This window comes from Petaurus breviceps, unplaced genomic scaffold (genome assembly GCF_028583685.1).
Source record: "Petaurus breviceps papuanus isolate PSGF00001 unplaced genomic scaffold, PetGlider_PUasm1.0 189, whole genome shotgun sequence".
In the NCBI taxonomy this organism is placed as follows: domain Eukaryota; kingdom Metazoa; phylum Chordata; class Mammalia; order Diprotodontia; family Petauridae; genus Petaurus; species Petaurus breviceps.
The window spans coordinates 12,309,043-12,334,963 of record NW_027185809.1 but is presented as its reverse complement, the minus strand read 5'-3'; the positions used below and the strand labels follow the sequence as shown (position 1 = coordinate 12,334,963).

At 39.5% G+C, this 25,921-nt stretch overlaps 2 protein-coding genes across 2 annotated transcripts in view; both read left to right on the top strand.

Annotated features, from left to right (window-relative positions):
• KLHL3 (kelch like family member 3) overlaps positions 1-25,921 on the top strand; it is a 324,549-nt gene that overhangs the window by 76,869 nt on the left and 221,759 nt on the right. The gene's annotated exons all lie outside the window — the stretch shown is intronic.
• Positions 20,665-22,917, top strand: HNRNPA0 (heterogeneous nuclear ribonucleoprotein A0). The gene has a single exon (XM_069091898.1). The coding sequence runs from the start codon at positions 20,798-20,800 to the stop codon at positions 21,740-21,742; it is 945 nt and encodes a 314-aa protein (XP_068947999.1). The 5' UTR covers positions 20,665-20,797; the 3' UTR covers positions 21,743-22,917.

Here is a 25,921-nt window from a genome sequence, read left to right as displayed (position 1 = left end):
AGTCTAATGGATCTAAGTCTTGGCAGTAGTTCTATTATATCTTAATGATTTTAACTGAAGAATGGAAAGAGAAGGGAAAAGTAATGTACTGGAGGGGAAGGAAAAGGAAAATTAAGGAAAATTATCTCACATAAGATGAACAAGCAGTTGTTGTTCAGTTATTTCAGTCACATCTGACCCTTTGTGTCCCCTTTTGGGGTTTTCTTGGTAAAGTAGACATCTATACAAGAAAAAATCTATTTAAAATATATATAAATATATATATATAATATTTATGTATGTATATATGTATATACATGTATGTATAAGAACAGAAATGAAACAGGGTGTCATCCTCAACTTTTCACTATCTCTTATCCCCAATGTAAGAGATAAACTGAACTTCTGTTTCCACAAGAAAATATGTAATATGCCAGAAGTCTTGTATTTGCTGGGGAAGGCAAGAAAACAAATGAATTAGAAATGCTGATTACACTTCACTCATTCAACAAGGATGTGGGTGCCTGCTTGTTAACATATCTAAAGGCCAACAACTCCTTCTTTGTACTTTAGATAAAATCCACAACTTCAAAGGTCATGTAGTGCCAACATGATATTCACAGCAATGATTGGAATCACAAACTATAGCAGACTTTCCACATAGAAGACAGAAGCAAAACATTTATTCAGACACCAAAAAGCCAAATCCCAATACCAGGAAACTGAATTCATCATAGCAACAAAGAAATCTATACATAATAACACTGCAGAGAGTAATACCATCCCAAAGCCTTCCCACAAACACTCACAAACCTAGTTGTCTCCTTGCCTGAGTACTCTCTCTCTCACACTGAAGTAACTGCTCTGACTCTCAGCTCTGCTCCACCCCTTCCTGCTCCACCCATTCAGCAAGCTCCTCCGACCACAGACTCCATGTGATTACATCTAGCCTTTTAAGGGGCAGGGAAGATTTTCAAATTCCCATTACCATTACAGGTCAGAGAAGAATTTCATTACTCTTCTTTTATAAATGGTATAGGAACCTTAAAACATCTTGGGGTCATCCCCCTATTAATTCAGGGGATTCCTTTAAAAGAATTTATGACTTGTTCTTTTACTAAGCAAGGTATGAAGGGAATGAGAAATGTAAGCAGGAATGGAGACCTATGTCAGGGTGGGGTTTAGGTGTTTTTCAGATAGGCATGAACCCTGAAGTGCGTAGCCAATGGGAGGCAGGCAGGAAATTTGAATTGAAAGCAGGGCATGTAAGCCTGGCGTTTGTCTGAAGCAAATATAGTAGTCCATTAGGAACTACCTGTTCATTCAGAGGGAATGAACGTAAAAATGAATAAAACTTTTCCTGAAGTCACAAAGAGCATTGTCCTTTTTAGAATGAACATGTTTCTCATACCCATATCCAATCTGTTGCCAAGGCCTATTGATTTCACCTTTGCAAATCCCTTAAATATGACCCCTTCTCTTTTCTGATACTGTCATTACCCTAATGCAGGCCCTCATCGCCTTAGACTACTGCAATAACTCACTAGTTGGCCTGCCTGCCTCAAGTTTCCCCTCTCTCTAGTTCTCTTCTAGTTCTCTCTCTTCATTCAGCCAGCAAAGTGATTTTCCATGGAAAATGGTCTTGGTCTAACCATGTCACTCTTATACTCAATAAACTCCAAAGGCTATAAAATCCAGGATCAAATAGGTAATTCTCTGTTTTGTTCTCAAAGTCCTTCATGACCCCTTTACCCATATGCTCACTCCCAAACTTCTAGTTTTCTTACACCTTATAACCCCTACCAGTGACATTGGCTTCCTTGCTGTTCTTTGAACAAGACACTCTAGTCTCTCAGGTCCATAATTTTCACTGAATCCATGTCTGTAATGCCCTCCCTTCTTATATCTACCTCCAGGCTTCCCTGCCTTCCTTCAGGTCCCAGCTAAAACCCTACCTTCTACAGAAAGCCTTTCCTAATCCCTCTTAAATGTAGTCCTTTCCCTTTGTTAATTATTTCCTATTTATCCGATAAATAGCTTGTTTGTACATATTTGTTTGTTGTCTCCCTCATTAGACTGTGAGCTCTTTGAGGGCAGGGACTATCTTTTGCTTTGCTTTATATTCCTGGCACTTAATAGGTACCTAATAAATCCTTTTGTCTGACTAACAGAAGGTTTAAAATCATTAGTTATTTCATTATAACCATCAATTTATCTATAACAATCCTTTTTTATAAAATGTTAAAACACCAAGACAAGTTGAATGAACACCTAAGAAATTCAGTAGGATATGGTTCAGCTTGCTTTCTTAGCAACTGCTCATTTGTTTTTCTCTCCAGGTTTCTGTAAACTGTGTGAAAGTGTTGTTATCTGAAGGAGGCCAGTAGCAGTAGTGTATAGTTCTTATTTTTAAATTTATTAATGACTTTTAAAACAACTGTAGACTATTTTCTCATGGGTCAGTTTAATTTTTTTAGGCCCATGCTAATTTGTAAGTTCCTACCAATTTTGCCTTTTTCTAATATATTTTAAAAAGTGTTATTAAGCCCAGAATGTTAGACTTGGACTAGTGCAATGTTAAATTTTTGATGTTTGAAAGATCTGTGGAATCTACCTGAAAGATCTTATAAAAAAAAAAAAAGGGAGACTATATGATCGATCAAGGCCTTTTTTTAACCTTGTTTTAAAATTGGTCTTTTAAGTTGGAAATTTATTCTTGATTTTGCTCTGCCCCCTTGTGGTTCTAAACGTTGCAAGCCAAATTTGCCAAGAAAATTAGGATTTTGTCATGATGTTTCCTATTCTTGTAACTTCTCAATTCAGAAGGGACATATGTTTGTCTTCATCTCAGATTTCAAACTATGATTTGCAGTTTTAAGACTATCAAATCACAGAAATAGTTTTAGGACAAAGAAATCTGATAATCCAATGATATCTTCAAATTATGTTTACAAGGCAAGAATGGATTATGTTGCAGAATATAAAAAATAATCATCCTTCTATTTCCTCCTTTGCATTACTTTCTTCTATTTTAGAACTTGACCTCAGGAAGGCCGGGTAGCACAGGGTTGGGATGACCTGGGATCGAATCCGGGCTCTGATACTTAGCACCACACCCAGAAATAACTGGCCGTGTAACTTTGAGCAAGTTACTTAACCCCAATTGCTTAAAAAAACAAAGAACTTGCCCTCCACCTGCTCCCAGTTGAGGTCAAGACAAGTTGTGACTTGCCCTTACTCACATTTGTAATAAATGCCAGAACCAACATTCAGAATAAGGTTCCTGTCTGTGCTCTCTTCACCATGATATATATACCTGTGTACACTCTTATACATTTTTGTCCATCTTACCTTTGATCCATTCTATGTATTCATCTATCTGACTTCCTATCAACATTAGGGAAAAAGGAAGGGAAACAGCTTTCCCTTATTTTATGCACTTCAATTTTTAGATTGCTGTCACACTATATCCTTAATGACCAATTTCAGTTTCCTCATTTGTAAAATGATAAGGATGGATAATCTCTAAGGTCCCTTTCCTCTCCAATAATCCGTGATTGTATAACAAATTTGAAATGCATGCTTTCTATGGCACCAGCTTCATTTGAATGAAGTTATACACATGTAAGCTGGACCAAGAGCTTCAAAATCTCAGCAGGTAAAATAGATGTAATGGATTAATATATCTCTACAATACTTACAAATACTCAGGGGAGATTAGTGCTTTTATTAGAGCAAGATTTATTTTGGAATTCAAAACACTGAGTTTGAGAGTTTTGATTTATGGTTGGATACAATCAATTATCAATGTTATTTTGAACTAAAACCTCAAACTAAATGTTATTTTTAGAAATCCCACAAAAAATCTGAACTGAGTTATATGTAATTTTAACCCTTTGAAAACAACCTTATTGGGATTGTTAAGTGAAAATCTAAAAGAAATTCATACAAATACAGAGAAGTGTATTTATTATTTTAAAAACTAGGAAATGGACCATTCTTTTTTTTTTTTTTAAGTAATTGGGGTTAAGTAACTTGCTCAAGGTTACACGGCCAGTTATTTCTGGGTGTGGTGCTGAGTGTCTGAGCCCGGGATTCGATCTCCAGGTCGTCCCAACACTGGAACCGGTGCTCTTACTCGCTGAGCCACCTGGCCGCCCAAAATGGACCATTCTTTAGGAAAACTCATTGTAACCTAGATCACCCCCTAACATAAGAACAAGTGAAAAATATTCATTTGTTCATAGGATCATAGCTGTTAGGGATCAAGTCAAATCCCCTCATACCTAGTTTTGATTGATGAAGAAGAAAAAAGTAACAGTAGAAGCAGAAAGGTTCTTGTTCACTCTCCCCCTAGCTATATTAGAGGATGAAACTGGAAGTTGGAAAGAACATCTGATGATGTAAACCATGACTTTGATATATATTTGGTATTTACCTTAAGGACATAAAATATTCATGTTAATATTTAATAAGAGGGAGGAATAAAATTGCTAGAAGAAATGTTTCTTGATTATCTGCATAAATAGTAATATATTTATCAGACTAAGCTTAGGAACTGGGCCACTAAAGAATGACCTTTCAAAAAACATAATAGTAAATAAAACAGAGCATCATTGTTTTATATTACTATAGTAAGAATAATAAAATCAAATCCAAATTATGAGAAAAGTAAAAGCAAAATGCATCTTCTGATCACTGAACCTTGAATTCGTGTAAAGCATGCACACAAAGTTAACAAAATTTCAATTCAGTCTCTAAGGAAGGTCTTTCTAATTATTAAAGGCATAGAAAAGTGGGACAGACGACTCTTGAGGTGAAGGGACCCATATCACTGGAGCTATTCGACCAGAGGCTAGATGATCCCTTTTCAGGAATGATGCAGAGGGGATCCCTAGATTTGTGGGGACTGGACTAGATGGGTGACCTTTAAGAGAATATGATTCTTGCACAAAACAGGACGCTCCTTAGGTATAAACATGCTTTCAGGGCAACATGGGGTAGTGGAGAGAATGCTGGATTCACAGTCACTAAGACCTGGGTTTGAATGCCACTTCTAACAACTACTAGACAATTGTCCTCGAGTAAGTCCCTGTACCTCAGTTTCTTCATATGTAAAATGGGGAAAGTTAATAACTACCATACTTGCAAATTTGTTGTGAGGCTTAAACGAGATCAGGTATGTAAAGCGTTTAGCAAATTTTAAAGTGCTACATAAATGTGAATTATTATTAATAGACCTTTAAACACCTGTACAATGCACTTAAAAATATTTTAAAAGATAGACACCACCATAAGAAGGAGAATGTGTCATTTTCCTGGCTTTCTGCCCCACCTGGGATGCTCTCCCACTTCACCTCCCACTCCTTATTTCCCTGGCTTTCTTTAAAACAGATCAAACCCCACCTTTCTCAAGAAGGCCTTCTAGAACCCCTCCCCAGTCCCACCCGCATTTCCCCAGTTCTACTACTAATGCGTTCCTTTTGAGATCATCTCCCATTTACATCGTATACCTTCTGTGCACATATAGTTGTTTATATGTTGTCTCCCCCATTAGACTGTGAGGACAAGGGCCGGATTTTTCCCTTTCTTTGTATCCCTGGTGTTTCACACAAAGCCAGGCACTTAAATGCATCTTGTTATTCCTGGCGCTACTGTTGTTGCTGCTGCTTCTGATCATTTCAAGTTAGGTAGACAAATACGCAATGAAAAAACTTTCCAGAAGTTCTTGAATTCTTCCTGACATCCAAAAAAAGGAGCAAACAGACAGGACCAAAGATGTATAGTACAAATCTGGTATAAAGCAACTGAACTGTTGCAGTTAATATTTTCCTTAGTTTTTTTATGCAATGGCTGATGAGACTGAAATACATTCAGTAATAATAATTATTTGCAATTGCATAGTATTTTACTGTTTATAAAGCACAAAATTTCCTCTAAAATGTTCACAACTTAAGTATTATCCCCATTTTTTAATAGATGAGAAAACTGAGGCTCAGAGGCAGAGCTGGAACTAGACTGTCTTCTGATACCAAATCCAGTGTTCTTGACACTCTTAACACAGTTCATAGGAACTGAGGGGAATCTAATTATTCTTCACATTGTAGACTCTGTAGACGCTGCAGCATTAATTAATTGAATATGTCCTTGCATGTGAAATCAGGGTCAGAAGGGCTATCGGACTGTCAATTAATAAGCCCTTGCTTGACATCTGCTTTGTGTCCAGCCCTGTGCTGGTATCTGTCAAGCACAGAGAGTATAAGACATGATCCTATACATATGTATACACACATATATGTATATATGGTACAAATTGTGGTGTACAGGTAATAAAAGAGTACACCTATGCATGCCATTTAGAGCTCATCTGGTGTTATAGAAGAGCACTGAATCGGGAGTTCAAGAGATTGAGGTTCTAGGCCCGATTCTACTGCTGATTGGCTCTTCTTTCTGCTTCAGCCCTCGTATCTAGTAAGTGACCAAGTCTTGCCCATTTCTTCTTCTAAATGCCTCTCCTGTATGTCTCCGGTTTTCCTCTTTTCTTCTTTTTCTAAATGATTTATTTTACAGCTATATAATCATCTTTCCTTCTCATTGCTCATGAACATAAAAAAATTACATTTTAACTTAATTTAGTTTAATTTGAGTATATTTTGAAAAATAAAATCCTCATAATAAATATGCATACTCCAGAAAAACAAATTCTCACATTGGCCACCTCCAAAGCTGCAGGTCTTATTCTGCTTTTGAAGTCCTCACCTCTCTGGGAGAAGGCAGATGGGGCATTTCATCTTCAGTCCTCTAAACTCCTAGCTTAGCGCTGCACTGATCAGAGACCTAAAGCATTTAAAGCTGTTTTCCTCTAAAACGCTGTTGTCGTATAAGCTGTTTTCCTAGTTTTGCTCTCCTCACTCTGTGTCTGTTCATAAGTCTTCCCAGTTTCCTCTGAAACTGTCCATTTCATAATTTCTTATGGCATAATAATATTTCAGTATATCCCTATACCATAATTTGTCTACCCATTATCCAGTAGGACAACATCCTTTTTTAAATCTGGGTTTGTTTGGGTTTTGGCTACTACAAAAAGAACTATATATTTTTTGTACATATGGGTCTTTCTTACCTTTCTTTTATTTCTTTGGGGTACAGGCCTAGTAGTGGTATCACTGGGTCAAAAATTATGCTCAGTTTAGTACCTTTTGAGGCATAATTCCAAAAGACTAGATCGACCAATTCCTAGCTCCACCAATCAGTGTACCTGTTTTTTCCCCTCATGGGTTCTCCAACATTACCATTTTCCCCTTTTATTGTCTTATTTACCAGTCTGATGAGTATGAGGTAGCATCTTAGTGATGCTTTAAATTGCATTTTCCAATTATTAGTGATTTGGAGCATTTTTGATAAGTTAGATTTCTTCCTTTGAAACTGGTCTGTTCAGGGGAGGCTAGTGCAATGAATAGAGCACCGGCCCTAGAGTCAAGAGGACCTGAGTTCAAATATGGCCTCAGACACAACATACACAAAACTAGTTGTGTGACCTTGGGCAAGTCACTTAGCCCCAAATTGCCCTCCAAAAAGCAAAAAAAAAATTGTCTGTTAATATTGGGGAATGGCTCTTAGTCTTATAAATTTGGATCATATCTTCATGTATGTTGCATATGAGCCTTTCATAGAAGAAACCAATGGTAAAGTTCCTTCCCTGCCTTTTTTCTTCTAATTTTAGTTGTATTAGATTTGTTTGTGCAAAACTTTTAAATTTTCTATGGTCAAAATTGTCTGTGTTATCCTATGAACTCTCTCCCATCCATAGATCTAAAAGGGAGTTTCTATTTTGCTGCTCTAATTTGCTTGGGATATCACCTTTTAAATCTGAGTTACATATCCATATGGAGTTTATCTTGGTATACATTATAAGTTGTTGTTCTCTACCTAATTTCTGCCAGACTGCTTCCAGCTTTTCCAACAATTTTTGTCACATAATGAGTCTTTTCCCTAATAACTAAGGTCTTTTGGTTTATTGAACCCTATACTAACACTGAATACTTAAGATGTCCCAGGAATTGGCCTAGTTGGTACTTATGGATCACTTTTTTTTTTTCATTATTACCCTTGAGATGCTTAAATTTCTCTTCCTTCATAGGGATTTTTTATTACTTTTCTTAGTTCTGTAAAAGAATTCTATGGTAATATTGATTAGTATGACACTAAATAAATGAATTAATTTAGGAAGCATAATGATTTTTATTGCAGTGGCTCAATTTGTCCATGAGCAATTAACATTTTCTCTAATTATTTAGGTCTTTATTTCTGCAAAAAGTGATTTATATTTGCATTCATATAGTTCCTGGGTCTATCTTTTTTTTTCATTTTTCAAATGATTTATTAACTTCTGATTTACATCATTCATTTCCACCAGATTTTGAATTACAAATTTTCTCCCCATTTTTCCCCTACCCACCACCCCAGAATACCAGTCCCACAGGATATCCCCTCCTCCAATCTCCTCTCTCCCATATCTTCTCCCATACTCCCTTCAACTTTTCCAGTAGGACATGGTAGATCTCTATGCCCCAGTGCCTGTATATCTTATTTCCCAATAACATGTAAAATAGTATTAACAATAGTATATATATTTTTAAACATTTGATTGTAAAACTGAATTCCAGAGTCATTCCCTTCCTCCCTTGTCACCCACCCTTACTGGGAAGATAAGCAGTTCACTATAGAGTGTACATGTGTAGCTAATGAAAAACATTACCATAGTAGATATACTGTAAAAGACTGACTATATTTCCCTTCCTCCTATCCCACCTCCCACTTGTTCTGTTCTCTACTTTGATCCCATCCCTTTTCAAAAGTGGGTGCTTCCAAATTCCCTCCCCACCTACAGCCTGCCCTCCCTTCCATCATCCCTGCTCTCATCTCCTTCCCCCATATTCTCCTGTAGGGTGAGATACCCTATTTAGGGTGTATTTCATTCCTTCTCTCAGCCGAATTCAATGAGAATAAGGTTGACCGACTCCCTTTAGCCTTCCTATTCTTCCCCTCCATTGTAACCATTTTCCCTTGCCTCTTCTTACCCCATTCTGTCTCTCCCCATCTCCTCTCATTATATTCCTTTCTCACCTATTAATTTCACTTTTTTAGTATCATCCTTTCCTATTAAATTGATCCTGTGCCCTCTATCTATGTATACCTGTAAATATATATACACACATTCACATGTATTCATACAACCGTATACCCTCTGATATAGACACATGTATGTATATATATGTATATATATATATATTCCTTTCAAGTATTTTCATACTGAGAAAAGTTTAATCAGTTACAATTATTGTTTTTTCATGTAGGAATGTTAATAGTTCAACTTTGATAAGTTCCTTATTATCTCTTTTCCCTGTTTACCTTCTCATGCTTCTCTTGCTTCTTGTATCTGAATGTCAAATTTTCTGTTCAACTCTGGTTTTTTCATCAAGAATGCTTGAAAGTCCTCTGTTCCACTGAATGACCATATTTTCCCCTGAAACATGATACTCAGTTTTGCTGGGTAGGTGATTCTTGGTTTTAATCCCAGCTCCTTTGATTTCTGGAATATCATATTCCAGGCCCTTCGATCAGTCAGTGTAGAAGCTGCCAGATCCTGAGTTATCCTGATTATGTTTCCACAATATTCAAATTGTTTCCTCCTGGCTGCTTGTAATATTCTCTCCTTAATCTGGGAATTCTGGAACCTGGCTATAATATTCCTAGGTGTTTTCTTTTTGGGATCTTTTCCAGGAGGTGATTAGTGGATTCTTTCAACCTCTGTTTTGCCCTCTGGTTCTAAAACATCAGGGGAGTTTTCCTTGAGAATTTCTTGGAGGATGATTTCTAGGTTCTTTCCCTGATCATGGCTTTCAGGTAGTCCAATAATTTTAAAATTATCTCTCCTGGATCTATTTTCCAAGTCAGTGGTTTTTCCCATGAGATATATCACATTGCCTTCTATTCTTTCATTTGTTTGGATCTGTTTAACAGAATCTTGATTTCTCATAAAGTCATTAGCTTCCATTTGCTCCAGTCTAATTCTGAAGGAATGATTGATTCTCCTCAGTGAGCTTTTGAGATTCTTTTTTCATCTGGCAAATTTGGCTTTTTAAGGCATTCTTCTCATTGACCTCCACCCTAGACTGCAATACAGATGCAAGCAGGTTAAAGCAAGAGTAATTACCCTTCAGACTGGTGGCTTTGTCCCCCTACAGTCTGCAGGCCAGGAGCTGAAGCTGCCATGTGGTGGTGGCTGCACCACAGCCCTCAGTGGCTTCTTGCCCTAGGGGCAAAAGCCTACGCACTCCCAACTACTGGGTCCCAAAGTCCACACTGCACTGACCTCTCACTTTGTCCATAGCATCTATGTGCTGATAGTTCTGGATCACCACAGATGCTGGTGATCTGGAGTCCCTCCAGCCAGTGGCTGGTCAGGCCTGTCCTGGGGCTAAAACCTCAGCATGGTTTTACCCTTTTACATGGATTGGATGTGGTGAGAGCAGGAGCCTTGCGGAGGTCCTGTTTCTACTCCGCCATCTTGACTCCACCCCCTCCTGGGTCTATCTTGATACATGTGCTCCCCAATATCTCATACTTTGTATAGTTATCTTGAATGGAATTTCTCTTTCTAGCTTTTCCTTATGTTTTTTTTTTCTTCATAATATACAGGAATTTTGATGATTTATATGGTTTCATTTTATGCCTTTCAACTTTGCAAAATTTACTGTTTCAACTAATTTTTGGCTACTTCTTTAGAGATCTCTAAGTAAAACATCATCTAAAAAACCAATGGTTTCTATTCATAAAGGAGGATCAAGGTAGAAGTATGACTTCTGAGTGGCTCTGGCTTCCACCTTCCCCAATCAATGTAAAAAGGGGACCCTGAACAAACTTTGGAACTACAGAACCCACAAAATGACATAGAGAAGCCAACCTCCCACTAAGGACAGCCTGGCAGGCCAGCAGGAATCAGCCAGCACAGAGCTCTGGGAGCCAAGCCAGATTTATTCAAGCCTGAGGTTTTAGCCCCAGGGAAGGTCTGACCAGTCACTGGCCAGAGGGACTAAAGATCAGCAGCAGCTGTGGCCATTTTCAGAATTATCAACAAGAGATGCTAAGGACAAAGTGAGAGGTCAGTGCAGTCTGGATTTGGTACCCAGTAAGTAGGAGTACATTGGCTTTTGCCCCCGGGATGAGAAACCACTGAGACACACAGCCAGCCAGCCAGCACCACGTGGAAACTTCAGCTCCTGGCCTGCAGAGTGTAGGGGGACCAAGCCACCAGTCTGAGGGGGTAATTGCTCTTGCTTTAACCTGCTTGGATCTGGATTGCAGTCTAGGATGGAGTTCCTAGGGTGTGTGACCAGCTTGCCAGAGTGTATGGAGGCTTCAGAGAGGGCACCCATCTAATACCTCCAGCAGCTGAGAAAACCCCAGCATTTGAAATGAAAGCTCCCCTGTCTGGTGGCAGAAACCTACTGTGGCAAAAAGCCCAGGGGTCAAGTGACTGAGGGGCGACATGACCAGGCAATGGAAACAAAGCAGACAGAAGATTCCAACATTACACTCCTATTTTGGGGACAAAAAGGAGCAAAGCATGGAACAGAAGGAAGACAGTGAAGTCAGAACTCCTGCACCAAAAGCTTCAAAGGAAAATTCGAGCTGGTTACAGGCCATAGAGGACCTTAAGAAGCAGATAAGAGAAGTGGAGGAAAAATTGGGAAGAGAAATGAGAACAATGCAAGAAAATTCCAAAATGAGAGTCAATAGCCTGAGGAAAATACTACCTTAAAAAATAGACTAACTCAAATGGCAAAAGAGGCTCAAAAAGGCAATGAGGAGAAGAATGCCTTAAAAAGCCAAATTTGCCAGATGGAAAAAAGAATCTCAAAAGCTCACTGAGGAGACTCATTGCTTCAGAATTAGATTGGAGCAAATGGAAGCTAATGACTTCGTGAAAAACCAAGATGCTCTTACATAGATCCAAACAAATGAAAGAATAGAATGCAATGTGAAATATCTCATGGGAAAAACCACTGACATGTAAAATAGATCCAGGAGAGATAATTTTAAAATTATTGGACTACCTGAAAGCCATGATCAAAGTAAGAACCTAGAAATCATCCTCCAGGAAGTTCTCAGAGAAAACTGCCCTGATGTTTTCAAACCAGAGGGCAAAATAGAGGTTGAAAGAATCCGCCCATCACTCCCTGAAAAATATCCCCAAAAGAAAACACCTAGGAATATTATAGCCAGGTTCCTGAATTCCCAGATCAAGGAGGGAATATTACAAGCAGCCAGGAAGAAACAATTTGAATATTGTGGAAACACAATCAGGATAACTCAGGATCTGGCAGCTTCTACACTGACTGATCGAAGGGCCTGGAATATGATATTCCAGAAATCAAAGGAGCTGGGATTAAAACCAAGAATCACCTACCCAGCAAAACTGAGTATCATGTTTCAGGGGAAAATATGGTCATTAAGTGGAACAGAGGACTTTCAAGCATTCTTGATGAAAAAACCAGAGTTGAACAGAAAATTTGACATTCAGATACAAGAAGCAAGAGAAGCATGAGAAGGTAAACAGGGAAAAGAGATAATAAGGAACTTATCAAAGTTGAACTATTAACATTCCTACATGAAAAAACAATAATTGTAACTGATTAAACTTTTCTCAGTATGAAAATAGTTGAAGGGAATATAAATATATATACATATATATGTCTATATATAAGGCTATATGGGAGTGTGAATACATATGTGAATGTGTGTATACATAGATATACATAGATAAGAGGGCACAGGATCAATTTGACAGGAAGGGATGATACTTAAAAGGTGAAATTAAGAGGTGAGAGAGGAATATAATGAAAGGAGATGGGGAGAGACAGAATGGGGTAAACTATCTCATATAGAAGAGACAAGGGGAAATGGTAACAATGGAGGGGAAGAATAGGAAGGCTAAAGGGAATGGGTCAACCTTATTCCTATTGAATTTGGCTTGGGGAGGGAATGAAATACACACTAAATAGGGTTTCTCACCCAACAGGAGAGTAGGGAGGAAGGGGATGAGAGGGAAGGCATGCTGGGGGGGAGGAAAGTTGGAAGCACCCACTTTTGAAAAGGGACGGGATCAAAATAGAGAATAGAACAAGTGGGAGGTGGGATAGGAGGGAGGGAAATATAGTCAGTCTTTTACAATATATCTACTATGTTTATTGTTTTGCATTAGCCACACATGTACAACCTATACTGAACTGCTTATCTTTCCAGTAAGAGTGGGTGACAAGGGAAGAAGGGAATAAATCTGAAATTCAGTTTTAAAATCAGATGTTTCAACATATATACTATTATTAATACTATTTTACATGTAATTGGGAAATAAGATATGCAGGCACTGGGGCATAGAGATCCACTGGAGAAGTCGAGGGGGGTATGGGAGAAAATATGGGATAAAGCAGATTGGAGGAGGGGATATCCTGTGTGGCTGCTGTTTTGGGGCAGTGGGTAGGGGAAAAATGGGGAGAAAATTTGCAATTCAAATTCTGGCAGAAATGAATGACGTAAATCAGAAGTTAATAAAGCATTTGAAAAGTGGGAAAAAAAATCTATGATTTTATTTATTTTGGTATCATGATTCTTTGATTTCTCTTTCTTGCCATACTGCTACAGCTAGTACTTCTAGCGCTATGTCAAAAAATAGTGGTAACAATAGGTGAATATGCTTTACCCTGATCTTACTGGAAAGGCCTCTAATTTTTCTCCTTTATATATATTACTTGCTTTTGGTTTAAGTTAGTTATCATTTACTATATTAAGGAAAGTTTCATTTATTCCTATACTGTCTAGAGTTTTGTTTTTTTGTTTTTTAGCAGAACCAGGTCTTGGATATTGTCCAGAGTCTTTTCAGCATCTATTTATACAATCATGTGTTTGTTGCTTACTATTTATAATATTAACACGACATATATTTTTTCCTTTGTTGAGCCAACCCTGTATTCCTGGTATAAACAACTTGGTAATAGTACATAGTATTCTTTCTAATATGTTATCATAGTATACTTGCTTAAGATTTTATTTAAAATGTTTGCCTCTATGTCTATTAAGGATATTAGTCTATAGATTTCTTTCTCTTGTGTTTTTCCTTACCTTAGGTATGAAGACCACATTTATATCATAGAAAGTGATTAGAAGGGTATCTTCTTTTCCTATAATTTCAAACAGTTTATATAGTATTAAAATTAATTTTTTGAATATTTGATAGAATTCATTTGTAAATCCATCAATTCCAGGAGTTTTTTCTTTGGGAGTTCATTTATGGCTTGTCCATTTTTTTTTTTCCTGATGCTGTTATTTAAATAATTTATATCTTCTTTTGCTAACCTAGACATTTTGTATTTTTATTATTTATTAATTTCCTTTAAGTTATCAATTTTTTAGTATATAATTGGGTAGAATAATTTCTGTAACTTCTCTTTCTTTCTTTCTTCAATTGTTGTGAATTCTTCCTCTCTCTTAAAAAAAACAGATGAACTAATTATTGATTTTATTAATTTCTCTCCCCAAACAACATCTGTATTTATTGATGTATTTGTTTTTTGCTTTCAACTGATTTCTATTATGTTGCTATATTTGGGGGGATGGTTGCTTTTTTGTTGCTCAAATTTAACTGTATGTGCCTATTTTACTGTCTTGTTCTTTTATTCTTTTGTTTATGAAAATGTTTAGAGATATAAATTTTCTCCTGAGAACTGCTTCAGTTGTATCCTATAAGCTTCAGTATGTTGTCTCATTATTGTACTTTTTCTTTGATGAAATTTTGTATTTTTCCATAACTTGTTCTTTGAACTATTAGTCCTCTAGACAATGGTACTCAGCCTTCAATTATTTTTTATTTTATTCTTCAAGAGCTCCTTGTAGAATATAATTTTTATTGTACAGTGATTTTTAAAAAATGATACATGTAATATTCATACTTTTTTACATTTTTCAGAGATCTTCTTGCCCCAATAGTTGTTCAATTTTTGCAAAGGTGTCATATATAAATAAGTGGTATGTAAATTCCTTTCTATTTCCATTTAATAATAAGCAAAGATCTATTATCTCTAATTTTTCTAAAGATCTGTTTTGGTCCTTGAGTTCTTTCTTATTTGTCTTTTGGTTAGATTTGTCTAGCTCTGAAGGGGGTACGTTAAGTTCCTCTACTATTATAGTTTTATTACCTACTTTTCCCCTCTAATCTGATTAACCTTCCTATTAAATATGTGGATGCCATGCAATGGCATGCATATATGTTAAGTACTGACGTTTATTAGTTACTTGTAGTGCCTTTAAGTATACTGTGTATTTCTTGCTTATCTTTTTTATCATGTCCATATTAATCTATCTTAAAAGGGCTTACAAATAAATCCTGTCTTAAATCACAATTGTTACCCCTGCTTTTTGAGTTGAGCTAACACAATAAATTTGCTTTAGCCTCTCGTTTTAATTCTATATGTATTTTTATATAAAAATGTATTTCTTGTAAACAATATATTGTTGGAGTCTGCTTTCTGATCCCTTCTGCTATCCTCTTCTGTTTTATGGGTGAATTCATCCCATTCATGTTCACAGTCATAATTTTTAATTGTGTAGTCTCTTCCATCCTCTCCTTTAGACTTTTTCATCTCTTTGCTCCTATCCTCCACCCTGTTACATATAAGAAGCTGTCAAAAGAAAGAAATCTGATGTGTTGATGTATAAAGTAAATTATGTTTCCTCTCTTTTATAGCTCTTTTCTTCCCATTATCTTGCCTTTGATTCCAGGATTTTACTCTTTCTTGTTTTTCTTTGAATCCATTCATTGTGTTGCTTTTTCCAACATTCAAGTTTTTCCTTACCTTTCTGCTCTTCTTAAACTCTCTTTACTCTTCCTTGTCACCTCCTATTTCCCTTTTGAGACTAATGTATTTCCATACTGAGACCTTTATCAGTGACAGTCTATATTTAATTGTGTTCAGTCTTTATCTAGTTCATATGAAAGTAAGATTCATGGGATGCATACTCCCCTCACCCCTTCCTCTTTGATTATTTACTCATGATTTGAATGTTTTTCTGTTAGGTGATATTGATTTCACTCCCCTTCCTCCTCTTTTCTTTCTCAGTATAGTTCCCTGTCCTTCCCATTTTTGTTTTTACCTGAGATTATTAAAACAGAAAAAAAAAAAAACTTCCCCAAGTCCTCCATATATTTACTCTTTTCTAAGATACTTAAAGATAGTACAATTCAGAGAAGACATTTGTTTCTTATCTCCTGTTAAGCTTGTAAACCATTTGTCCTCACCTGTTTTCTTCTAATTGAACAAATGTATGTACCTTTCTATGTTTCTCTTGACTTCTGCGATTCCATTTCAAAATGTCTGCTTAGTACTGGCATTTTTTATCAGGAGTGCTTTTTTGTTAAAGATCCACTTTTCTCCCTGTATGATTATACTTAGTTTTTCAAGATAGGTTATTCTTAGTGGCAAGCCTTTATCTTAGGCTTTCTAGAATATCATATTTTAAGCTTTCCTCTCCTTTCTAGTGGCATCTGATAAGTCTTTTGTGCTCTTTACCATGGCTCCTCAGAACCTGAACCTTTACTTTTTAGCTGCTTACAGAATTTCTTTAGCCCCAAAGCTCTGAATTTTGGCTATGTCATTTCTTGGAATTTCTGTTTGGGGGTTTCAGGAATTCAGTTGAAATTCTTTTAACTTTATCTTTGAACTCTGGTTCTAAGAGTTTTGAGTCATTTTCATTTATGATTTTCTTGAAATTTGGCAACCAGGCTTGCTTTTTAAAATCAATCTATCTAATTTATTTATTGCCTGCTTATTTACTTATTTGCTCATTCATTCATTGATTTATGGTCATGATTTTCAGGTAGGCCAATAATTCTTAAATTATTTTTTCTTGATCTATTTTCTTCCTCATTTGTTTCTGATTTTATATTTCATTATACCACATATTACATTTTCTTCTTTTTTTCAATTTTTTAAAATTTTCAATATTTTTCGTTGTCATTGTTTTCTGTTTGACCCATTCTAATTTTCAGGGCCTTTGCTTCTTAGATGGGATTTTCTACCATCTGTTCTGAGGCATCTTTGCCATTCTTTCCTTCCTAGTCATTTCATTTTGTATCTCCTGTTTAATTTCTACCTGGCACTCTTGTCATCCTTGAGCCAGAGTATTTTTTTTTCTGAGTCTTTACTTGGACTTACTGTAAGGCTCACTCTCTTTCTCAGGATTTACCTCCTGGGAGTCTCTCAGTCCAAGTTATTTCTTCACGGTATTTAGTGTTTTCCCTGGTTTGCTCCTCTTAGCAGCTTCAAGTTGCTAATGTCCGTGCTTGGGACAAGCTTAAGTTCCAAATTCCTGAATGGCAAGGGAGGTCCCCGACTGTACCTGAGAGTGGTAGTCAAGACAAAGTTCCTCCTTCTAGTGACTGGCTCTACCTGGCCCTTCCTCTTGTCACAGGGTTCCAGACCCTACTCCTTCATTAAGTTCTCCATGATGTCCACCCTCCCTGCTGCTGAATTAGGGTCTACTCTTCTTTTCTTTGACTGAGCTTTCCCAAGGGTCTCCCTCCCTTTTGCCACTGGGCTTAAATGTTTCCTCCTTATATTAAGCTTTTCCTGATGACCTTCCCTACTGCCACTGAATCTTTGCCTCCTGCCTGCCATTGAGCTTAAGGGCTGCTTAGTTCTTAGTTCTTAGGTGCCCCAGAGATGCTTTACACTATTTTTTTCCCCTACCCCAACTTGTCTACTTCAGGGTTTCTGTAGGATTGATGTGCTCCTGTAGGGTTCCTGGGCTGGTGAAGGAGCACATATAGATGATTCTCTTTACTATATTTTTTAAAGTTGGTTTATTTTAAAGTTTTACTAGGGTGTTTGTGGGGGGATCTAAGCTTTTCCAGGTACTTGCATACTTCCATCTTCCCCTTCCTTTCTATTGTCATCATCTTACCTCCTAGACTATTTTAATAGTTTCCTAACATCTTCCCCCAAGATGAGTCCATCTCCATTTCAATCTGTCTAGCACTTGTGAGCATATTAATGTGGCTAAAGAAATACCTTTATCATGCCACTCCCCTACTTAAAAATCCTTAAGTGACATTATGCCATTGAATAAATTCTACACTCATTTGTGTGGCATTTAAGGCTTTCAATAATCTGACTTAGGGGTGGTTAGGTGGTGTATCGAATAGAGCACCAGCCCTGGAATCAGAAGGACCTGAGTTCAAAACCAGCCTCAGACACTTAACATTCTTACCTGCCCTGTGACCTTGGGCAAATCATTTAATCCAATTGCCTTGCCTTCCCCCTCCAAAAAAGCAAATAATAATAATAACAATAATCTGACTTCAACCTACTTGAAAAACTCATAGGAAACATAATTCAGCCAGGTTTCTTTTTCCACCATCTCCTAAAAGAGAAAGAGCTCTGGGTTTGTTGTTGGAGGCTCTGGGTTTGAATCTTGGATCTCCTGTTTACTAGCTTTATAACCTTGGGCAAATCATTTAACCTCTCTGGGGTTTTTAATTTGTATAATCAGAGGATTGGATTAGATGACTTCTAAGTTCTTTTCTTTGATCTAAATCTATGATTCTATCATCCGTTCAAAGTTTGATTTTTTTTTTTTGTTCTATTTTACTTTCTTGGAAATCCTTGAATTGAAGCCTTCCTGACACAGTGTCTTTAAATATTAGTTTAAATATTATTTATGAAAAATACTAGACACACTCTTTGCTCAGTTTTAATCTCATGACTGTGTGTTACACTTCTTGTATAGACTCCACAGGGCTTCAAATACAATAATATTCAATAAATACTTGAGAGTAGGGATTGTTGTATTCTTTGTACTTACATTCCAAATGCCTAACGTAGGTGACTATGAATAAATACTTGTTGATTTATTGATTGAATCTCTGAATTGCTGGAGAAATAGCTCTTTTATTCTATTATGGTGCTGTCTTGTCTTTCATATATGGTGATGTTAGGTTAAATCTGAAAGGAATGAAAAGTTCTGGTTCAATCAGAGGAATCTCATCCTTCCCATGATTTGTCAGACTGTCCAGAAATACCCCCAAAGGAACCACGTAAATCCTTACTCTTTTCTTTTAAAGCGATCGGGGTTAAGTAACTTGCTCAAGGTCACACGGCCAGGTGTTTCTGGGTGGGTGCTGAGTGTCTGAGCCCGGATTCGATCCCGGGTCATCCCGACACTGGGGCCAGCGCTCTTCCTCGCTGAGCCGCCTGGCCGCCCCAACACTTCCAACTTTTGTCACTTAATATATGCGCATTTCATCCCCTTTGTGCACAGGGTCTTGAACATAAGTATCATTTAGGCAACAAAGACTTTTATCTCACACGGCACATTTGTGATTTACAAAGTGCTGCATGGCCAGCTTCATCCGACTCTCACAAGGGCCCTGGGCAGTAGGTGGCCCGTAGTGGGCCCTGGGCAGACGGCCGGACTGCCCAGGGCTCCGGAGTCTAGTGCAGGGTCTTCTCGACCACGGGCCTGGCTTTTTGCTGGAAGGGGGGCCGTGATCACGAGAAGTCGGGAACGAGCAGGAGGAGCCGAGGGGGGCAACGTTTCTGCAGAAACCGGCTCGACTTTAATTTGTTACTCTGGATTTCGTACAGTGTTCCTTTAGCGGGCCCACGCCTGCCCGGACTCGGCCTGGTAAAGTCCTTCAGGGAAGGGAGGGAATAGCCGGGCCAAGTCTGTCAGAGGGTCGGTTACAACCGGGGCTCCAGGCACGTCAGAGAACAGTAGGGAGCCGCCGTTCTCCCCCACCCCCAACAGTCAAGTTTTCAAAAAAGCCCGCCCGAGGTGCCACGCGCCGCGATCCGTTGGGAGCGGTATCGAGAGCGCGCACCCCAGCCCCTGGGAAGCTCGCCCACACCGCCAGGTTCCCTAGTCAAAGAGGCGGAGTCCGCTTCAGCAAAAGAGGGGGGAGCGATAAGGGGCGGGGGGGAGAGGGGGAGGAGGTAGGAACGCGCGCACCACGATGCGCGCCCACGCCACGGTCTTTGGAAAAAAAAAAGGGGGGGGGAGGAGGAAATGTTGCAAAGAAAAAAAGGCCGGCGATTGGCCAAGATTCCATGTCATTCAAAGGGGTGTTGCAAATGCGACCGGGACGCAAAGGAGTGAACGGCTGTGGAGGCGGGAGATGGAGGGTCCCGGCGGCGCGCGGCGAGCGGCGATTGGCTCTTGACTCGGCACGTCGCAGCAACTGGGAGAACCGCGCGCGCCATGGGCTGAAGACTGGGGGGGCGGGGGTAAGAGGCCGGAAGAGAGCGCGAGAGCAAGGGCGGGTGTTGCGCTGCGGAGCGCGCGGAAGGTGGCGAGTAGCTGAGAGGCGCGCTGATTGGCTGACGGCTGGCGGGGCCGGTGAGCGTCGACGGTGACGCACGCCTCGGGCTGGGTGCGCGCGCGTCCAGCGGCCTCTTTGTGTGGTGCCCAGAAAGGGGAACGGAGGCGGCGGCTGAGGGAGCTTAGCGGCAGCGGCGAAGGCCTTGGTTGGGTTTTTTTTTTTTCCCTTTCCCCCCCCCCTTTTCCCCGGCCCCCCCCCCGACCCGCCCCTTCCCCCCCCCCCCCCCCCCTTCCTTCCCCTTCCCCCCCCCCCCCCCCCCCCCCCCCGTGGGGGGGGGCCCGGGCGGCGGCGACCGGGGGGGGGACCGGCCGGCCGAGCGAGGCCTGAGCGGAGCAGTCGGGCGCTCAGTTGGCGAGGGGGGGCAAGGCCGCGGCTGCAGAGATGGAGAACTCGCAGTTGTGTAAGCTGTTCATCGGCGGCCTCAACGTGCAGACGAGCGAGTCGGGCCTGCGCGGCCACTTCGAGGCCTTCGGCACCCTGACGGACTGCGTGGTGGTGGTGAATCCCCAGACGAAGCGCTCCCGCTGCTTCGGCTTCGTGACCTACTCCAACGTGGAGGAAGCCGATGCCGCCATGGCCGCCTCGCCCCATGCCGTGGACGGCAACACGGTCGAGCTGAAGCGGGCCGTGTCCCGGGAGGACTCGGCCCGCCCCGGCGCCCACGCCAAGGTGAAGAAGCTGTTCGTGGGAGGCCTGAAAGGGGACGTGGCCGAGGGCGACCTGGTGGAGCACTTCTCCCAGTTCGGCGCGGTGGAGAAGGCGGAGATCATCGCCGACAAGCAGTCGGGCAAGAAGCGCGGCTTCGGCTTCGTCTACTTCCAGAGCCACGACGCGGCCGACAAGGCCGCCGTAGTGAAGTTCCACCCCATCCAGGGCCACCGCGTGGAGGTGAAGAAGGCCGTGCCCAAGGAGGACATCCACCCCGGCGGAGGGGGCGGCGGCGGCGGCTCCCGGCCCTCCCGCGGCGGCCGCGGCGGCCGGGGCCGCGGAGGGGGCGGCGGCGGCGGCGGCCGCGACCAGAACGGGCTGTCCAAAGGCGGCGGCGGCGGCGGTTACAACAGCTACGGCGGCTACGGCGGCGGCGGCGGCGGCGGCTACAGTGCCTACGGCGGCGGCGGCGGCGGCGGGGCGTCCTACGGCGGCAGCGACTACGGCAACGGCTTCGGCGGCTTCGGCAGCTACAGCCAGCACCAGTCCTCGTACGGGCCCATGAAGAGCGGCGGCGGCGGCGGCGGCGGGGGCGGCAGCTGGGGCGGCCGCAGCAACAGCGGACCTTACCGGGGCGGCTATGGCGGCGGGGGCGGCTACGGAGGCAGCTCCTTCTGAAAGGGAGGGGGAAAAAGTTTGGGGGGGGGGGGGAGCCCCCCCCGAAGCTCCCCTCCTCTTGCCCGGGGGGGGGCGGCTCCTCCTGCGGGCCTCCCTTTGGGGGCTCTGATCCCTCGCCTGCCACCTTCTCTGTCCCCCCTTCTGAGAATGGACTGGGCCCCACATACACATTTTTGTGTTACAGTCATTGATGGACTCTATTTTTTTATTATTACTTGGACCTTGGTCGTTTTTATACTAGCAAAATGTCTTGTTTTGATTTGTGTTGTTTTGGTTTTTGTTTTGGTTTTTTTGTTTTGGTTTGGTTTTTTCGGGAGGGGGGGGTGTCTTGCTGATTCTGTAGCAAAACCTGGGAGGGGTCGGGGCGGGGGTAGTTTACTTTGTTGTAAGGACTTGATACCTGGCTACTGCGTTTTTTCTATGAAACCTACTTGGATCCCATGACTGAAATTTGGAAGCCTATGTACAAAAATCATTTTTACGTTTTATTTTTAATAAATCATTGTGTTTGACCGTAAATGTCTAACATTTTTTTCCTAGGATCCATTCCGTACGGTTTAAGGGATTTTAGTTCTGAAATTTTTTTGTGTGTTAATTCTTAATTCTTGATGTGTACTTAGAGAAATCTTGAAAGGTCCTGGTGTTTTTATTTTCCTGTTGCCCTACTAGTGGCTTTATTGGATTTTACTCCTTAAAGACAAAAACTTTTGAAGTACTAATTGGTGGATGTGGCTTGTTTAAAAAAGAAAAAACTTCACTTAAGTTACTGTTCATCCACCATCTTGTACTAAGTTGTTTGCTTGCCACCCTATGACATGGCTGGTCACTTTCTATAAATTTTTTGTCAACGTATGTACTGTGTAGTTCTGAAAAAAAATAGTTTGTGTTAATAAGCATGTGTTTTCATTCATATAAACTGTTAAAAGTTTCAGTCCTCTTATTGATTTGATTTGACTGTAATGACTCGTTACAAGCAAGGGTTATTATCAGAAGTAATAACCTAAATGCATTTTTGTATTTTCTGAGCAGGTTAAACTTTTTTTCCCCTACCACTTACCTGAACTATTGTCCTCATTAAACCCCCTCCCCCATTAGTTCTTTGTAGCTCCATCTACTGGCAGAATGGCAGTACCTCTGCAATACAATTTAATTAAAAATTGTTTGGTTTAAGTAAATTGCACTAGACTTGTATGTTTTGACATCAAAAATACCTGTGTAGACTCAAAAGTTACATGTTTTACGTATAACTTAAAAGACTTCACAGGAATATAGTGAACATAGTTGTCCATATCACTACAGCCCACACACTACATAAGAATTGAACATGTAAATTGCTATGCATAGCTTGGGCAATAGTCCTAACCGGCTATGAAAAATAGTGAGCCAGCTAAGTGTACCGGCAACTTAGGTGCAAGTTGTAAAGCAAAATAATCTGTATTCTGCTTGATTAACAAATGTATATTTGTAGCCCTTTCACGCAATAGAATGCAAGTTGTTGTTTATAAAAAAAAAACAAACCAACCAACCTGATAATGGGGACATTTGCCTTCCTGGATAGAAATAGAGAATAGCAACGTTTATGGATATTGCAAATAAAGAATTCAATTCTTTACATGCTTGAGTGAGATTATGTATGATCATATGGTTGGGTGGGTTATAGATTATTCTAGAGTATTTGATTCCTGCTTTACTAGTACACAAATTAACCATTTGGCATTTTGAGGGCATATAATCAAATGCCTAAAATTAAAGCTCTAGGAAGGGTCTTAAAAATTTTATTAGGTCTTACAGTAAAAAACAAAAGCCAATTGTAAACAAATTAGCTCTTAAAACAGGTTATCTTTGAGTTTTTAAATTCTGGCAAAAACTGAAGGTCAGGAGAAAGTAAGATTTTTAATTATTATTGAAGAAATATACTTATTAGCCTTAACAGCTGGATGTAGAAATTTATAAGACATAGCATACCACATCAAATAAAATTGGTTTCAGATGCTCTGTTTTGTGCAGTAGGAAGCATTGACCTCATTTTTATCTGTTTTTGTAATTTAAGTTATAGTTTTTGCTTTCTGTGTTTAAAAAGTTTTAAGGAAAATCTTCATGTAAACCATAGCTCACATTTATCAAGTTAAAGTTGTATTTCTGGGATAAATCTTGTACATCAAATGTACATTATGATGGGGACTTTTTTTTTTTTTACTGTCAAGAATTAGGCAAGGAAATTGATGTCCTGAACAGTTAAGCTGTGGAGTCATTTATAAGAAAATTGCCTCAGGTTTCTTTGGCTCAGTTTCTAGAGGAGGGGCCAGTTTTCTAATGAGAAGTTCTGAATGCCCAACCCCCATTGGCAATTCATTGCAAGAATCTTAAAAACCAAGTCAGATTTTCTTTTTGTCAGTTGTGTTATTGTCTATTTTCTGAATGGTAATTTAAAGTAACTTGACAAATACAGAATTGTTAAATAGATCTTTAAAAAAAAAATACCTACTTTTAAGTCTCTCGTGGTACACAACAGTTTTTAAGATAACCTCTCTTACCCCTTTTCCCTATAGAATCCATTTTTGACTATTTAATTTCCATGTTTCATACCTGTTTTTAACAGGCTTTAAGAAATTGGGCCTTTTATTGTAGCGAAGGAAAATGAAGTACAGTGATTGCTTTCAGCTATTTTTTGGTGTCCTTTACTCGTAAGACATTGCAAAAGTGAATTTCAATGTGGGTTTTTTTTTTTTTTAGATACCTGGTTTCCGTATTTACCTCTTTCCAATGTGTCGTAGATTTTGTTTTGTATCTGTTATATTACTTAAAAAGAAAGAAATAGAGTATTCAAAAGTTTTGTTTAGGGGCCTATGTTAAAACAAAAAGAATTGAAATTTAATTTGTTTATTTACAGTTCTCTAGCTAAAAAGGTAATCTTATTCTCACATTGAAATGATTATACAGAAATTCTTCCTACCTTTTAGTTAATTGAAGCACGCACAACTAAAATGGTCATATCCATTTTCAGGATGAGATTTTTAAGACAACCAAAAAACTGTGATTGGAAGAACCAATATATGAAATAAGTATGTGGATGGGTAGATATTGCACGAGGTCACAATATTGTCAATTAACCAGTAGGTGTATCCATTTCTAATGCTCAGTAGTATTAACCTTTTTTTTATTGAGTTGCTTTTGAAATCTTTTTTTTTTTTAAACCACATCTTATTGATTTGACAGTGGTCATTTGGATATTAGACTAGCACCTACTTAACATGACCACTCTTTCAAAATAGTACTTGCAGTCTTGAATGTCTTCCTTCTAGTTATGTATAAAATTTGTCATTGTGGGGGAGGAGTGGGAACCCAAAAGACAATGGAGAAGGAATTAGTAGGCAGGACAATTTGTCCATGGAAGTAAATTCTTGACTTTCTAAAATTGGCGGTAAGGATAAATTCTAAAAACCTTGGCTGGCTCTGTAGAGAAACTCCTTAGCATCATTGCAGATTGCTTATTACAGATGTTTCCTGGTCTGCTTTGAATTTAATATAAAGATGCATGTTGAAGTTTAATTCTTTTTAATAAGAGATTGGCACACGTTTTTATTTTTCAAACCCTGGAATAAATGTGATACTTATCTAGATTGTAGAATGTTAGAACTGAAGGGGATCTTGAAGTCATTTATTATTACAGCCCCTTGGTTTGTATGGATTAGGAGACAGATTTAGGTTAAGTATTTTGCCTAAGACCTCACTGGTAATTGAGCCAGGATTAGAATCCCAGTCTGATTCCTAGTCCTCTGTATTTAAAAGAAGTAACCAACAATGGCACCTTATTTCAGGCTTTTAATGTCAGTATCACAGCAAGTGCACAAACATGAAAAAGATTTATTTTCTTGGCTAATAGGTCTGAGTTTCATAAGGAAATGTTTCAAAGTTTTCAAAAGTGAATGAATGAAACTAAATACCTCTTTTGGTTACTTAGAAAGGCAGTGTGTGTGGTTCAACCCTACCAAGAGAGAACAAAGCTATGTAGCTTGCTTAGCATCCCAGAGAAAACTTTGGGAGTTTTATTTTCTTGTAGATGCCCACCAAAAGAGAGTTTCTTACCAAGTGAGGTGTATAATGCTATCATCAATTCAGTGAAAGAGCTTTCATTACATAATACTATCTCATAATAGGAGACATGCTGCTTCAGGCATA

What these genes read in the sequence shown, in the direction of transcription:
- HNRNPA0 (XM_069091898.1), top strand. Translation starts at nt 20,798, where the DNA reads ATGGAGAACTCGCAGTTGTGTAAGCTGTTCATCGGCGGCCTCAACGTG.